The 17,570-nt window shown below is 40.0% G+C and overlaps 1 protein-coding gene, 1 long non-coding RNA gene and 1 pseudogene across 3 annotated transcripts; 1 reads left to right on the top strand and 2 right to left on the bottom strand.

Moving 5' to 3' along the window:
• LOC135595699 (protein REDUCED CHLOROPLAST COVERAGE 1-like) overlaps positions 1 to 6,739 on the top strand; it is a 33,905-nt pseudogene extending 27,166 nt beyond the window's left edge.
• Positions 6,740 to 6,914: 175 nt separating this feature from the next.
• Positions 6,915 to 8,167, bottom strand: LOC135595700 (uncharacterized). Its single transcript, XR_010480603.1, has 2 exons — positions 7,786 to 8,167; positions 6,915 to 7,188 (listed from the first exon to the last, which is right to left on the bottom strand). It is a non-coding gene; the product is annotated as an uncharacterized LOC135595700 (long non-coding RNA).
• A 5,145-nt stretch (positions 8,168 to 13,312) lies between these two features.
• Positions 13,313 to 14,649, bottom strand: LOC135595691 (plasma membrane-associated cation-binding protein 1-like). 2 transcript variants are annotated; one of them, XM_065086952.1, is made up of 5 exons: positions 14,555 to 14,649; positions 14,308 to 14,465; positions 14,105 to 14,194; positions 13,927 to 14,011; positions 13,313 to 13,843 (listed from the first exon to the last, which is right to left on the bottom strand). In XM_065086952.1, the coding sequence occupies exons 2-5, from the start codon at positions 14,416 to 14,418 to the stop codon at positions 13,533 to 13,535; spliced, it is 597 nt and encodes a 198-aa protein (XP_064943024.1). In that variant the 5' UTR covers positions 14,419 to 14,465; positions 14,555 to 14,649; the 3' UTR covers positions 13,313 to 13,532. The 2 variants fall into 2 exon arrangements, with proteins under 2 accessions (XP_064943024.1, XP_064943023.1); XM_065086951.1 differs by lacking the exon at positions 14,555 to 14,649 and having other exon boundaries at positions 14,308 to 14,515.
• Positions 14,650 to 17,570: the final 2,921 nt, after the last annotated feature.

Below are 17,570 nucleotides of genomic sequence, written 5' to 3'. Positions count from 1 at the left end.
ATTAAGATTACAATTAATTTGAAGATGAGAAGCTGATCTATTCTCATGATCAGTCTCCACAGGAATTAACTGAGATGGCAATGAGATATTATGATGAAGTTGCTCTCCCAAAGTTGGTATGCCTGAGTACAATTTTTTCATATTTAATTCATTATTTTCTGTTTTAGTATGGAATGATGGTTAATGAGTATTATTTGTACCTTGGCATGTATTCAGGTCTCAGATTTTGGGTCATTGGAGCTATCACCTGTTGATGGTCGTACTCTAACTGATTTCATGCATACAAGAGGTCTAAGAATACGCTCTCTTGGGCAAGTTGTGAGTCACCTTTAGCTTGAAGAGGCTGAATATATCTTTACTTTCACAAAGTATTTTTCCTAATTATATTAAATGCAATATTATGTACAATATCTGTCAGGTCAAGCTTTCAGAGAAGCTGTCTCATGTTCAGTCACTCTGTATTCATGAGATGATAGTAAGGGCTTTTAAGCATGTTGTACGAGCTGTGATTGCTTCTGTTTCTGATACTGGAGATTTATCTATATTGATGGCTGCAACACTTAACATGCTCCTTGGGCTTCCTGATTCTGATGTTTCACATTCTGCTATACGTGTGCACTTTCTAGTCTGGAGATGGCTTGAAGTATTTCTAAGAAAGCGATATAACTGGGAACTTACAATCTCAAACTATAATGATATAAGAAAATATGCTATTTTAAGAGGGCTATGTCACAAGGTAATGATCATTTTTCATTTCTGTAAATGATATTTAATTTTCCTTTCATCTTACATGTTCAATTTTCTTAGGTGGGAATTGAATTGGCACCCAGAGACTTTGATATGGATTCAAATTTCCCCTTTGACAAATCAGATATCATCAGCCTTGTACCTGTGCACAAGGTAAAGCTGCTAAGATGGTCTTATTTGAAATATGGTATCTACCATAATGTATCTTACATTCTTAGTGCTTTTGAATCTTTTGCAGCAAGTTGCATGCTCATCTGCAGATGCACGACAACTTCTAGAGTCTTCGAAAATGGCACTTGATAAGGGTAAAACTTGAAGACGCAGTCAACTATGGAACAAAGGTAATTCGTCATAAGATACTGTACAGGTTAACTTCTTTGTAAAGACCTTTTTTCTCTTTCATTTGCTTTTGGTATGAAGGTGTAGTTGGATGCAGGCTCTGGCAAAATTAATTGCAGTCTGTGGTCCTTATAATCGGATGACTGCTGGAGCCTACAGTCTTTTAGCTGTTGTTCTCTACCATACTGGTGACCTTAATTAGGTAGCTTTCAGATATTTGTGTCACTGAAGGCCATGGTTCTTATGATATGGACTTATGGAGTATCTTACGATCTGTTATGTGCCATGGTTCTCTCTTTTCTGATATCTTAAAAGGAACCTTGTTAAATGGTCTATTTGAGTAAAATTGAGCAGATCAATTATGTTTTTACCAATCCAATGTCAAAAATACACCATTATGGACAATTTAAATTTGCCAAGTCCAACGATCTGAAATTTGGAGAATTGTAATGTAAAGTTTGTGTCATGGGTGATTATGTTCCGAGTGATTGAAACCGTTTTTTGTAATTCATATTTCATAATATTGACATGTAATTCTGTTGGAAATTTAGTTGGTAGCTAATTTATGCCTTGAATAAGTGCATGCAGGACCATTAGTGGGTCATGAGGTTGAAACAGATCAAAGAGCGATAAACCACAGTTCAATATTTTAATACAGCATTTGTGTTCCTGACTTGTGTCCTCTTTTAGTAGATCAATGTCTAATTCTAATTGGATTTATCTGTTTTTTAATGGCTTTTGCAAAGATCTGAATCGAGTTAAACCATGAAACAGTATTCTACCACTATGGTTTCTTACGCTAAGATGAATATTATAATATGCTATATGGTGTTTTTTACTATTTAAAATTTTATATATCACTTCAATTATTAGGGATGACTTTTAGGAACTTTCTGTTATAAATTTTGAACCTGTGCTCCTGTCTTTGGCTGGGATTATACTAAATTATTGCAACTTTTAGGCCACAACTTATCAGCAGAAGGCATTGGACATAAATGAGAGGGAGCTTGGATTGGATCATCCAGATACAATGAAGAGCTACGGCGACCTAGCTGTTTTTTACTACAGGCTTCAACATACTGAATTGGCTCTAAAGTAACTTCAATTCTTATTTGTTGTAGTATCAAATCTTAGATAGTGTTCTTTTGATTGGGAATTCTAATATCTTGAATTATTAGATATTCCATCTTTTGTTTTTATAATGACTTGAACATTGGTACTGTCTTATAAGATATTATTGCAGTATAATATATTAGGATTCGAGGAGATATAAACTTAGAATTAGTGCCTCTTCTAGATAGAAAAAAAGAAGAAGACTTCTGGCAGGTAACGGTCAAAAATTTTTAACTAGGTTATTTGCATGAAATGATCTTGATGAATTAATACATAAAAGTAGAAATTTTAGTCTTGAATTCTAGATTACCAAACTAAAAAGATGGTTTCACTTAAAACAACATTCTTAGCATAATACTTGTAAAGTTAAGGAGAAGCCTTTCTTCTACTATAAGCATTGAAAAGAAGTTTGTAAGTTATTCAGCATGAATGCAATGATTGAGATATTTGTACAATTTGTTCATTGTATATCATGCTTCCCAGCACATGTAAAAAATGTCTACATGTCAGAAGCTATTTAATAATGTAAATCTTCTAACTATGACAAAGAAAGCTTTATGATATTAATTAGTGAAGGATAGAGCTTTAAACATACAGAGTTTGTCGTAGGAGTACCATGGTAACAAAGTATTTAGAAAAAATTGCATCTATATCTTTTCTTATGTTATTCTTTAAAAGCTTAAAGAGTGACAAATGGTTTATCAAACTTATCAGCATTGTAAAAATTCAGGTTCCTCCGGTCCACTGTGACCATCTTATGAGAGAGAAAGAACACATCGGAATTTTGGTTGGAGAAAGAAGATAGCTCCATTAATATCACATGATTAGTTATAACATGGATTTATTAGCCAAATGGTGAAGAGGAAACTTAAAAATTTTAACACTTAGTCTTGTGGAAGGAGATTGAATAGGTTCTTGTCATAGGCTTGTCAAGAGACCAGACAAATTTCATAAAGTTTCTCCCATTTTTCTCAGTCTAGTCGGGGAATAAATTTTTATGGCCGTTGACAAAGGCCATTGTTCTATTTTAGTCTCATGTGTGACATGTCTTGAGTGTTTTCTCTGTTTGGTCATTGCTCATTTTTAGCTTGTGTTTTGAAGCACCGAGGTTTATATTCTTGATGTGTTATCATGAGGGTTGGTTGATATGACCGGTTAAACAGAGAATTTTTTTTTTACATGCCAATGCAAAACTTAATATTAAAGCTTCCATGACACATATCTGTCTTATGGTTTTGGTTATGTCTACTCTATTATTATGCATATTAGCTAAAATATGCAAAGATGACATTTTCTTCGTTTTTTTGCCACAAAGAATGCAGCTTAATTTGAGAACAATGGCTTTCTAGATTTAACTTTAATATTTACTTCGTACCTGAAAATTAATGTGTGCATAAAAAGTTGAAGAACAGAAACTAACAAAAATTAAGCTTCTTACTTTCCAGGTTAGTATTGTTATGTTTTGGTGTTTGTATTGGAAATAATAAGCCAGGACCATGCTTCCATTATATGTTATTTACCATCACCCTTAATTTTTCTCCTGTTACTTGTTAATCAGGTATGTGAAACGTGCGTTGTATCTTTTGCATCTTACTTGTGGACCATCTCATCCAAACACAGCTGCTACATATATTAATGTGGCTATGATGGAGGAAGGCCTGGGAAATATACATGTGGCACTTAGATATCTTCATAAAGCTTTGAAATGCAATCAGAAGTTGCTTGGTCCTGACCACATTCAGGTTTGTTTTTGTTCTCAAATTCTGTTTCTTCTTGTGTCTTTTTATTTCTGAAGTAGTCATAGCATTCTTTTAAGATAAGCAGCTGATGCTTATTGTAGTTCGGTGTTAGAAATCATAAATTATTACAATAATTGGTTAATGAAGTCCCACAGAAACATTATTAATTACTTTGAGATGATAAGGCATGTATTACAGAGTGACTTCTAGCTAGTTCACCCCTAATCTGCTCACCTAGTGACCTGGATAATTAGGTGATCTAGAACCCCTTATCTATTGACCTTCTGCTGTGTGGGAGAGGGCTTTGCCAAAGCAGTATAAGTTAGCAGGTTCGACTTTCAGCAATCCATATAAATTAGGAGCATCATTGGCCTGTTATCAAGGGGTTCAGTTATATGCTTCATTAGACAATCTCTGGAACCCATTAGCCAAAGTTTGCCACACACATTATTATTCTGCCCTAACAAGAGTATACCATTCTCGGTCATGCAACCAAGATTTGTTATACATAAGAAAATGGGACAGCAATTCATTCCTTTTTAATTTGTTAGTTTGGGTTTGAACAAGTACATCAAGCAAAATCAGATGAGCTTAAAATCTATCATGTGGTAGAGTACAAAAGGTTTTGGGATCTATAAGAAAAGGATTGCTTTCATATCAAGGTCATCTGGGATGACCTAGTCAGCTTAATACCTAAGCGAACTCCTTCACTCTATTTTCTCTCTAACCTCCTCTTTCTACTCAACATGAGAAAACAATCATTTCCAAGTTCAAAATGGGCATTCCCTTTTGGATACTCTATTATATTTTGAAACACAGGTTACTTGACAAATAAAAAGTTCAATATCTCTAGATGCATTCCATATCCATACTCTAGTGGGACATCTAGTTTGGCTCCTTTGTGACCTCTGAAATGTACGAGCCATACCTTTCTACTTGTGGGGGTTAAGGCTGCGTACATTGTCCCTCCCGGATACTGAATTAATGTGCAAGTGTTAAGAGTGTTAGGCTGCCACTTTGTATACACCTCCAATATTTATTAGAGCTGACTATCTTCTAGATATGTCCAAGGGTACTTCTCGAACACTTTGTAAGTCACTAGTTTATATTTTATTATCGATTGGGAAGAGCTCATTATTTTATCATCTTTAATAGTTCATTGTTCTAGAAAGTAGATGGGGATCCACAAAGCATAGTCTATGGAATATAGATTTGATTTTGACTGTTACCTTTTACATTATTCTCTTTTCCTTACAAGTATATCAATATAAGATTTTGTTCTAAAAGGTGTTTTACAATGTACTGCACTAAGATGCTTGTCAACACTTTTTTTCTTCCCATCTTTTGATTCAGAACTATATATTTTCTTAAAGCAAAAATATGAGATTTCATTGTATACATGATTTTGCTGCCACATACACTCTGTCTCACTCTTTCAAAATTTTACTTGTTCCCATATCTTCGTCTTGTTATTTTCATTTCATTGCAAAACCAACACCAATTGTTTCCAACTATGTAAGGGAAAAAATTGCATCTCTGTTTTCTTGTGTTCTTGTATGGAGATGGTACACACACAGACATGATGTAGCTGGACATACATAGGAACACAAAAATAATGGACACTAGCTGCATGTGTATGTGGAATGAAGTGGTTTTTTTTGTCTCAAAACAGTCTCTTTTTCAGAAAAAGAGCTTCTGATACTAACTTGCCTTTTCAAATTAGTCCTCTGATTGGCTCTCTTATGATAACATGAAAGTTAATTTTTGGCAGATAAAAAACCTATCAACTTTATAGTATAATGATAATATCTTTTCCAGGTTTGCCTGTGATAAACCAGATTTATAATTTCATTGAATGATCTCACACTAACTGTCTTTTAACTTTCAATGTCTGATGTAAGTAGTTCCATTATTATTTTTTTGCATTGGATGGTAGACCTTATTTTATTTTTATATGAAGAGTATTAGGTATATATATAATATATGTATCTAATTTTCTACATTACATTAGACCGCAGCAAGTTACCATGCGATAGCTATTGCACTATCCTTGATGGAAGCATATCCTTTGAGTGTTCAACATGAGCAAACAACATTACAAATACTTAGAGCAAAGCTTGGTCCAGATGACTTGCGTACTCAGGTGATTTATGCATATCTTTATATGGAGAGACATCAATAAAACTTTTTTTTTCTTAATTCTGCATCGATTTAGTTTCTTGACTCACAGAGTTGCCATTTGATTTCGCAGGATGCTGCTGCCTGGCTCGAGTACTTTGAGTCAAAGGCTATTGAGCAGCAAGAAGCTGCTCGAAATGGTACGCGGAAGCCTGATGCATCTATTGCCAGCAAAGGCCACCTGAGGTACAGCAATAATTGCAGTGATTAGGTTTAACATGCTTTGGGTCACAAATACTGTGAGCATGCTCACTCTGCACTTATTGCTGATATACGTGATCTATATAACGTCATCCTCGTGCACTAAAATTAATATTTTCATTGACTAGATGTGCCAACTGAATTTTCTACTTCCACTAAAATGATGAATATCCTATGCCTGATCTCCTTGATTTCATTGATTCCAACCAAGATGGTAGAGGAAGAGATGCTGAATCCCTGAAGAGGAAGAATCTGGGTTTAATGGTATGTTGATAAGCCTTTATCTTGTTTAAATACTTCTGAGAATCTAATTGTGTATTTATGTTTGGTCATGTTGGCTTACATGTTTAATATATCCGCTTGCTACCTGAATGATTTTTTAAGTGGTAGATCGAATAAATGTCAAAGACAACATTTATAGAGCCAATAATTTCATGCTAACTTTGGTGGTGAATTAGGTCTTAGGTAGTATATAGTTTAACAGAATAACCTAATTTATAGCAAATATCAAGTTAGTCACTTGAAATAATTCAACTTGTACTTAATTTTTGCATCTAAATTAGTGGTAAACTGAATAAATTTTGAACTTAACACTCATAGAGCCAATTGTTTCATGTAAATATTGGCAATAAATCAGGTCTAACATAATATAGTGAGCAAACTATGCTAATTTATAACAAGCAACTAACAAGTTACTCACTTAAAATTTTTCAAATTGTACTTAGTTTTTACAGCTCTTGCTGCCTGCTACCAATCACTTGATTATAGGCATGCATTTATTTTACCTTGTCTGCCCTGCTTCTGGTTCAAGAAGATACTGCCTTATTGCTATATAACCTGTCCAAGTATTTGAAAGAGAGTCCAACTGAACCTAGAAAACAGAAGTAGATCCTCACTCTTAATTGTTGTGCATGTGGATAATCAAAATACTCAAGCTTTATGTATCAGTACTAGAAAAATATTTTTTGAGAAACATGTCCTACATCCAGCTAGTCTTCAAAATCATGATGTTAAATGAGAATTCGCTGCAAAGGCCATACTGTTTTTGCATAACAGTGTCCTTTAGGTATTTTTTATTGGTTATGAACAATATTTTCATAGTTTCAGAATTCTTTTAGTGTTTGATACTTAATTGCAACACAAACCAACTTATATTAACTAGATGCTTGTGCACTCTTTAATTAAAATCAAAATGTATTCCAGATTATTTATAGTATTTAAAAATATATATTTTTGTGTTACTGGGCAGTTTTTCTCTCTGTACTAAGATGCTAATGTAGTTGCTGAAAGAAATTGATGATGAATCAGACACTTAACCTATAAATGGAGCCAATAAAAAGTATTGAACACCAACCCATTAACTTCTATGAATGGAGGGCGGTGTTCTAATACCAATAATAAACAACACCCAACACTTTCGACGAATACTACGATGCCAGTATTCTCAAGCTCATGAACAAATAGGCACCTGGAAGAACAGAGGGGCTCCACGAATTCACAAGAGCAGCGTTCGTTCCGCCGATAGAAAAGAGGCTTTGCTCTTCCTTTTTGGCCCGTCTACTGAGACAAAGAAGCGAAGGTCGCCATTGGAGATAAGAGAGACAGAGGAGGAGGCGATTAGAAACGGAAGCAATGGGAGGATAGCAAGAGGAGGAGAGAGGAGCAGCGAGTGGGCTATGATAAGGGACGAAGGGCTGAGATCTAATCATCACAAAGGCCGTTGGCAGCTTATGACCGCGTCCCCTGCCCCGAAACCAGTCATCGCTTTTTCAGTCTCGTATTCACGTATTCTCCCCACTCGTGTCTCTCATGCCTGACTATATCACCGCAGGCGTCATTGTCACCGCAGTGACGGGTCCCACGTTCTCGAGGCAGGCGGGTACGCGATCGGAAAACTCCTGCTCTGATCTGTATCGCCCCATGTCTACGTAGAAATACGTATTTCGAAAATTTCCCCGGACCCCATCGTGGCCCTTGGATCGATGATGGAGGGTGAGGATGCGCCCACCCAATACGGGTCGGACGACGGGGAACGGAGCAGTAGCTCCGGACCTGTTTGGTCCATTAATGGTTTTGGGTTGTGGGAGGAGCACCCTTTTTGGGCTGCTCCCGATGCTTGGGGGCTTAAGAGCTACAAGTCGGATCCGGGTCTGCTAAGACACCACACTATTGTTGGCCTGCGGCAGCTTGTTGTCACGAACGGTCGTCGCGCACCCGCAACAACTCCGTTCAACGAACCGTTCGTCGCTCACACCCGCATGTACAGCTGCTCGACAGCATGTTTCCTCATGGTTTTTGGTCATTTTGCTTGTAAATATGTAAGTTCGAACAAGCTGCAGCGTTGCAAAGCGACCGCTCACCGAACCGAGCAAAACAGCCCAAAACGGCTCCGTTTTCACGTGCCGCGGGAGGTGAGCGGAGTGCTGCCTCCGCTCACCAAAATGTCAGCCATCTCAGCACCCAGGAACCCCCCGGGTGGCACATGGCTGGATGGGGCTTCGGTTATATACCGGGCGTTGAACACTCTTTCGCAAGTTCGCACGTGACCTTTACGGGAACTTGGTTTTGCGCCCGGGACCAGGTGAGCGGCTGTTTGTGGGCTTGCAGCTGTTCGTTCATCCTTGAAAGCCTTGTTTTTCTTCCTCTCCCTCTTTTCTCTTGTGCACACAGGGTGTTCGTCGAATTGCTTGTAAAGCTTTCCTTTTCGCAAGACTTCGGGACTTGTCCGTTGCTCGTTCTTTCGATCTAACTTTCTTTCTCTTTTACAGGTCCTTCGGGACCTGCGAGAGGTTACAAAGTGGCTGATCCTTGTGGAGCAAGATCGTAAGGGCGAAGCGCGACTTAGGCAACGCAAGCTAAGTTCGCGTCTTTGCGACGAGGGTGACTCACGACTTAGGCAACCCAAGCTAAGTTCGCGTCTTTGGCCGCAAGGGTGCATCACGCCTTAGGCAATTCTAGCTAAGGTCGTGACATTGTGGTAAATATTAGCTCAGGTGAAATGTAAATCCAAGGAACCAGCGGTTGGGTCGCGGCCTGACTCGACCCATTCCCCAAGAGCCCATGGTCGAGTCAGAGCCTGACTCAACCCATTGAGCGTAAGGGAACAATAATTCTTTAAATATGCACTATAATTTATTATTTCATTAATTCTACTTGTTCATGCAATTTATGTTCATAATTAAGATAGAGTCAATGGAGTTGCCCATCCGATGTGATTGGCACTACCGCCAAATTACGTTGGTGAATGAATTGGATTTGACGAACATGGGTGACTCTCTTTGCAATGCAATAAAATTGGTAGATATTTCTTATATCACGACACATTATTGCACGAAAAGTAAGTAATTGGGGAAAAGAAAAAGGAGGGGGAATTTGTTCGGGCAAACACCTAAACATCACCCATCACAATGATTCGAAGCATGGCCTCATTCATTTGGTGATGATGACAAGGGCTTCTTCCTCGGATTCTTGCAATGTATCGGGTATAAGTGGAGATATATTATTATCTGAAAAGCCTAATACATAAAATAAAATATTCCATGATAATTAGAATTCTTTGTGGAAATCTAATAATTATTCGCTACCATAGTTAGGTGGAAGTTCTTTCTAATTAAAACCTCCCCGGGAGACCATTAAAAAACATAATACTTAAAAAAATCATAATCAAAATCTTAGAATATCTCAAAGAAATTTCTTCCAATTTAATCTATATATATATGTTTTTTGTTGATAAGGGGTCCTAAAGGTTTTGTTGATAATTAAAATAAATAATATTTTCGAGGAACACACAAAAAAACCCAAAAAAATGACACCCCAAAAGGGATTTGAAAAAAAAAAGTATTTAAATATTATTTTAAGTGGGATAAAGATGACGGAGGGCGGATCTGTGTGCCCCGAAGCCACGTGGTCCTTAGGAGACACCAATACGGCTCCCCAACGGGCCCCGCGGCCCAAAGCGACAAACCCCGGTTTCTGCCACCCCTCGATCCGATTCCCGGTTCGCGTCGCCTCTTTTCGTTTCCCACGGGGCTCGGCGGACGGCGGTGGCACACGAGGACAATAGGCGACTGCGACCTCCAGCTGTCACCTCCCCACTGTAACCTTCTGCTGAGCCGGCGATCCTTACTTTTAGGACGAAAATACCCTCCGCATTACATATACGCGGTCGTTTTTACCTGAGCTTTAGGAAGGGTTACACCGTAATTTCATAACAGTGCAAGGGTGATTTGGTGCGTTGTCCTTGTATATTTCCCTGGCAAGCACATGGCTCCGCTCTCCTCTTTGTTTTCGTGCATACTATACATTGGTGATCGTAGGCATAGAAGAAAGGCAGAGGAGCGGAGTGGAGAGGAAGACGCAAGTTTCATAGTACGTCTTCTCCTCCTTTCTTTACCGATCATTTGGTCTCATATAGTTTAGTCGTGTGGTGATGTTTGCTTCTTCTTTTGGAGACACAGGTGTTTGCGATTTGAGCTAACAGGAGAGCAAGAGGAAGAGAGCAGAGATGGTGAATTACTGGAAGTCTAAAGTCCTTCCGACGATCAAGAAGGTGTTTGACAGGAACGGCAAGAAGGCTGCCGCCGCCGAGGCATGCAAGTCCTTCGACGAATCGAAGGTGCATGGGGTTTTGCTTCTCTTCTTCTTCTTCTTCTTCTTCTTCTTCTTCTTCTTCTTCTCCCTTCGACTTGATCTGATCTCTACTGGATCCTTTGTTTGGTTCAGGAGGACATCAGCAAGGAGTTCGAAGAGAAGAAGACTGACCTGCAGCCCAAAGTTGTGGAGATCTACGAAGCTTCTGCCGTTGAAATCAAGGTTTATCGATCTTGAACTCATCCTCATGTTATTCACAGACTCTGTATCAAATACTTACAGCCTTCTGCAAATACTTGCTTTGGACGACGACAGACTCTGGTGAAGAAACCGACGGGGTCAGGACTGAAGAAGAAATCAACTGTTGTGATCAAGTTCATCGAGGAACTAGTGAAGATCGGTAATGCTTTCTCTGTCACAGATGTTATAGTTGTTTTGAGGTGATAGCGGAAGGGCTTGTGATGAGATTAGATCCTTGCGCAGAGTTCCCTGGCTCGAAGCCGGTGAGCGAGGCTGCCGCCAAGTACGGCCCCGGCCTCGTCTCCGGTCCCGTGATCTTCCTCTTCGAGCAGGTGTCCACCTTACTCCCCGCAGAGGAGCCGCCTGCTCCCGCCGAACCGGCCGTCGAGAGCACCAGCAAGGATATTACACCGGAAACCGCGGAGGAGATCAAGAAGGAAGAGGCTGAGGCGGAGGTGGAAGAGGCACCTGCCCCGGCCGACCCGGCTCCCTCGGACCCCTCCCCGGAGACGGAGAAACCGGCCGAGCCAGCGGCTGAACCCGCCAAGGCTTGATATAAACCACCAGCCTCCCGAACCAATCATTCCACCGCCACCTCGCCACCACCGCGCACCCAGTGTTTCCATGATTTATTATTCTTTCTCTTGTCTCTTCGTCAATTTTGTTACGGTCAGTAACTGTTCAGCCGTGGCCTTGAGGCTGTCGCGGCTTGGTCCGGGTCCGGAAGGCGGTGGTCAACGGGCGGCGTCCCTCGGGGTCTCCTGGCGGCCGAGCTCGGTGGCTCGGGACGGCGGTTCGGTTCGGGAGGCAGCTCCGCCGCAGCTTCGGGAAGAGGCAACACCGTCTCGCACCTGCACACAGGTCGGGCCGGGAGCTCGACCCGACCCCTCCGACGATCAAGTTAGAAAAAGATGTGGAGGGGGTTGTGGATGAGGCAGGAGAAGAGTCTCTGAGTGTTTTGTGTATGAGTGAGTTTCTTTTTTTTCTTTTGTTTAGGACTTGGGGGTATTTATAGAGGAGGTTAGCATTACCTGACTTGACCGCCTGCTGGAGTGAGGGGGTACCTCTGATGGCGTCTGACGCGGCTACTGGGGTCGCGTGGTGGAGCGGTTCGTAGCAGGGTATGGGCGAGGGGCAGGTCGTTGTCCGGCCTGGTCGTGGTCAACCATGCAGGGTCGGAGGTCGCCTCTCAACAGCGGGAGTCGTCAGGGCGGGTCTAGTCGGCGTTATTGCTTTGGCCGGGGGCTGTCGTCACGGCGCGTCAACTGTGCCATTATTTTCCCTATCAAATTTGCTTCTCTTTCTCCTGTACGTAACTATGTCTTGGTTTCTCTCATTTTGCTTTCGGCAAGGGGACATGCAGACCATGTAATATCATTATTAAGTGCAGTGTGGTGTCATTTCTGTTTTTTTTTTTTTGTCTATCATACTATGACTATGATTGATTTTGTTCACGAGAAACATGTTTCTTACGTTAATGCACAGAGGGAGTAATATGTTATTAGATTTCATGTTAATCGAAGTCTCACGTATTAGATTAATCTATTTATATACTTGTGTGTTTATGGAGTGGATACAAGATCCTTCAAAGCATTACCAATCTTTACGCGTTCTCCATGAACTCAGCCCCAATAATATGTTGAGGCAAAGGAAGACGAGAGACGTGAACGGGATGCAATTACGAGGGACGACGATGATGATTCCTCGTGGAAAAGACACGCAATTAGATGGAGATTACGAAAAGAAATGGCATTCCACTTGCAAAAACTGTACATGATTTCTTTATTAATCTCCACGAGTTAAGCTAAGGTGGATGACTTTCCTGGGATTGGACTCCATCCCAATTCCCAATTAACAGCTTGTAACATATCAACCAATTATGAAAGGAATTAATGATTTATTATTGGTAATTTAACTTGAATGGTTGGAGTCATTAGGTTGAATGATGAGCGTTCACTACATTATGACCAATCGATGAACGTTGATGCATGGAGCCCACTGCAGTCGGTGATACCACGTTCTGTTCTTCGTCGTCAAGCTTCGGTCTTCCTCTATATATATATATATATATATATATACACACACACACACACTTGCCCTTCTTCTTTTACGCCTTCCATCAAGGAAACTTGACAGAGATGGAATGAAGCTATCGATCCCAAATATAACATAACACCACACTGCACTTAATAATGATATTACATGGCCTGCATGTCCCCTTGCCGAAAGCAAAATGAGAGAAACCAAGACATAGTTACGTACAGGAGAAAGAGAAGCAAATTGACGAAGAGACAAGAGAAAGAATAATAAATCATGGAAACACTGGGTGCGCGGTGGTGGCGAGGTGGCGGTGGAATGATCGGTTCGGGAGGCTGGTGGTTTATATCAAGCCTTGGCGGGTTCAGCCGCTGGCTCGGCCGGTTTCTCCGTCTCCGGGGAGGGGTCCGAGGGAGCCGGGTCGGCCGGGGCAGGTGCCTCTTCCACCTCCGCCTCAGCCTCTTCCTTCTTGATCTCCTCCGCGGTTTCCGGTGTAATATCCTTGCTGGTGCTCTCGACGGCCGGTTCGGCGGGAGCAGGCGGCTCCTCTGCGGGGAGTAAGGTGGACACCTGCTCGAAGAGGAAGATCACGGGACCGGAGACGAGGCCGGGGCCGTACTTGGCGGCAGCCTCGCTCACCGGCTTCGAGCCAGGGAACTCTGCGCAAGGATCTAATCTCATCACAAGCCCTTCCGCTATCACCTCAAAACAACTATAACATCTGTGACAGAGAAAGCATTACCGATCTTCACTAGTTCCTCGATGAACTTGATCACAACAGTTGATTTCTTCTTCAGTCCTGACCCCGTCGGTTTCTTCACCAGAGTCTGTCGTCGTCCAAAGCAAGTATTTGCAGAAGGCTGTAAGTATTTGATACAGAGTCTGTGAATAACATGAGGATGAGTTCAAGATCGATAAACCTTGATTTCAACGGCAGAAGCTTCGTAGATCTCCACAACTTTGGGCTGCAGGTCAGTCTTCTTCTCTTCGAACTCCTTGCTGATGTCCTCCTGAACCAAACAAAGGATCCAGTAGAGATCAGATCAAGTCGAAGGGAGAAGAAGAAGAAGAAGAAGAAGAAGAAGAAGAAGAAGAAGAAGAAGAGAAGCAAAACCCCATGCACCTTCGATTCGTCGAAGGACTTGCATGCCTCGGCGGCGGCAGCCTTCTTGCCGTTCCTGTCAAACACCTTCTTGATCGTCGGAAGGACTTTAGACTTCCAGTAATTCACCATCTCTGCTCTCTTCCTCTTGCTCTCCTGTTAGCTCAAATCGCAAACACCTGTGTCTCCAAAAGAAGAAGCAAACATCACCACACGACTAAACTATATGAGACCAAATGATCGGTAAAGAAAGGAGGAGAAGACGTACTATGAAACTTGCGTCCATATCATAAGAACCATGGCCTTCAGTGACACAAATATCTGAAAGCTACCTAATTAAGGTCACCAGTATGGTAGAGAACAACAGCTAAAAGACTGTAGGCTCCAGCAGTCATCCGATTATAAGGACCACAGACTGCAATTAATTTTGCCAGAGCCTGCATCCAACTACACCTTCATACCAAAAGCAAATGAAAGAGAAAAAAGGTCTTTACAAAGAAGTTAACCTGTACAGTATCTTATGACGAATTACCTTTGTTCCATAGTTGACTGCGTCTTCAAGTTTTACCCTTATCAAGTGCCATTTTCGAAGACTCTAGAAGTTGTCGTGCATCTGCAGATGAGCATGCAACTTGCTGCAAAAGATTCAAAAGCACTAAGAATGTAAGATACATTATGGTAGATACCATATTTCAAATAAGACCATCTTAGCAGCTTTACCTTGTGCACAGGTACAAGGCTGATGATATCTGATTTGTCAAAGGGGAAATTTGAATCCATATCAAAGTCTCTGGGTGCCAATTCAATTCCCACCTAAGAAAATTGAACATGTAAGATGAAAGGAAAATTAAATATCATTTACAGAAATGAAAAATGATCATTACCTTGTGACATAGCCCTCTTAAAATAGCATATTTTCTTATATCATTATAGTTTGAGATTGTAAGTTCCCAGTTATATCGCTTTCTTAGAAATACTTCAAGCCATCTCCAGACTAGAAAGTGCACACGTATAGCAGAATGTGAAACATCAGAATCAGGAAGCCCAAGGAGCATGTTAAGTGTTGCAGCCATCAATATAGATAAATCTCCAGTATCAGAAACAGAAGCAATCACAGCTCGTACAACATGCTTAAAAGCCCTTACTATCATCTCATGAATACAGAGTGACTGAACATGAGACAGCTTCTCTGAAAGCTTGACCTGACAGATATTGTACATAATATTGCATTTAATATAATTAGGAAAAATACTTTGTGAAAGTAAAGATATATTCAGCCTCTTCAAGCTAAAGGTGACTCACAACTTGCCCAAGAGAGCGTATTCTTAGACCTCTTGTATGCATGAAATCAGTTAGAGTACGACCATCAACAGGTGATAGCTCCAATGACCCAAAATCTGAGACCTGAATACATGCCAAGGTACAAATAATACTCATTAACCATCATTCCATACTAAAACAGAAAATAATGAATTAAATATGAAAAAATTGTACTCAGGCATACCAACTTTGGGAGAGCAACTTCATCATAATATCTCATTGCCATCTCAGTTAATTCCTGTGGAGACTGATCATGAGAATAGATCAGCTTCTCATCTTCAAATTAATTGTAATCTTAATATATGTTTCTATGTAAGTTAAGATGATACACACACAGACAATAAATTTACATGTTATTTAGTAGTAATTGTGATATAGACAGGAATTAACTAATGATACGTAGCCCAGATAAGTGTACATATGTACAACAGAACTGAAACTTTAGAATAAACAAACAAAGTTACTAATTCTGTAATAGTAAGACATGAATTTGCAACTGACAATCAACACCTGAGATAGCAGTAGAAAAATCAGAACATACACCTGAAATAAGGCATAACCTGCATATATTCATGTGACTTGTGCATACCTTCAAATGAAGTCCAGTATTAGATTCTAGCAACCTTGTATATACAGGTTCAGTCAACAAATCTTTGAGCTTGCAAGAATTCTCAGTTTCTTTGCTTTCTACCTTAGGTTCCTTGATAGGCAACTTTGTATTCTGTTTTTCATGCATCTCATCAGATGATTTCCTGTCAATGGTTAAAGTCTTTTCTTCATCAGAATCTGGTTTCTTTTTTGGGTTTTTAAGAATTTTAAGAGGCTTCCCAAGGCCTTCAACTCTTATCTCACTTTTTGTCTTCGTCGTGATTTGTTTTTTGTCATTTTCACCAACCTGTTTCTTGTCTTTGTCACCATTATTCTGATCCTGCAAAGCTTAAACAAACATCATTGCTACCCAGTGCTCTTTGCTTGGATTTACAAGAAATATACTAGTAACACTCACTACATATGCGATGTTCGGCTTCGTACATACCATCGGATACATTAAACTTCCAACTGCTGAAGCATAAGGAACCTTTTGTATTTTCTCTTTCTCCTCATCACTTGAAGGACTATGTTCCAAGCATAACTTAAAATGACTTGCAAGAGGAGAACCAATTGGCTTTGTATTGTTTATACTGAACCTTTTCAATACCTTCTCGATATATTTCTTCTATGACAATCAAATCTTCTTATACGACAACTAAACACTCTTAAATGTCTGTATGAAACATTTTTCCATAACCATACATACTCTGTAATATCACTATCTAGGGCTGTAAATGGTAATAAGTTGATCACATCAACTACAGTCCTTAAAACCTCATCCCAAAACTTTTTGGGTAGCTTGGCCTATGAAAACATACATTTGATCTTTTTCATAATTATGTAATTCATAAAGGTGTACCAGGAATTGTCATCTCAAGTTGGATATATATATATATATATATATATATATATATATATATATATATATATATATGTAATTCATAAACGCTTTGTCGACGCCCAAAACACACACACACTGTGGCCTGTGAATGCATGTATTATTGTTTCTGTGTACGTGTCTACTACTACTACAACAGTACAATGTACATTATAAATCCAACTTAGATTTCACATATGAAATGGCACCAAATGGGTGGATGGCAAAAGATTACATTGCTCGACAGCAAAAGATTACAGTGCTCGATGAGGGAGGAATCACAAAGCATACATACACATCTCTTCGCTTGGCTTTGGGACTACTCCACGCCAGGCAATGTCTCCTCGGCTAATCTCTACGTGACGTCGAGTATATGCCTTGCCAATGGAGTACTCATTTCTCCTCCCTATCATTCGTGATTCATGTTTTTCATCTAAATAATAATACTCGTGTGATTAGTTATCATTTGTCGTAATCAGTCGTGAGGATTTGTTTA

Source organism: Musa acuminata, chromosome BXJ1-10, assembly GCF_036884655.1.
Source record: "Musa acuminata AAA Group cultivar baxijiao chromosome BXJ1-10, Cavendish_Baxijiao_AAA, whole genome shotgun sequence".
In the NCBI taxonomy this organism is placed as follows: Eukaryota; Viridiplantae; Streptophyta; class Magnoliopsida; order Zingiberales; family Musaceae; genus Musa; species Musa acuminata.
Note: the sequence above shows the minus strand (reverse complement) of the source record. Positions and strands in the feature narration are given on the sequence as shown.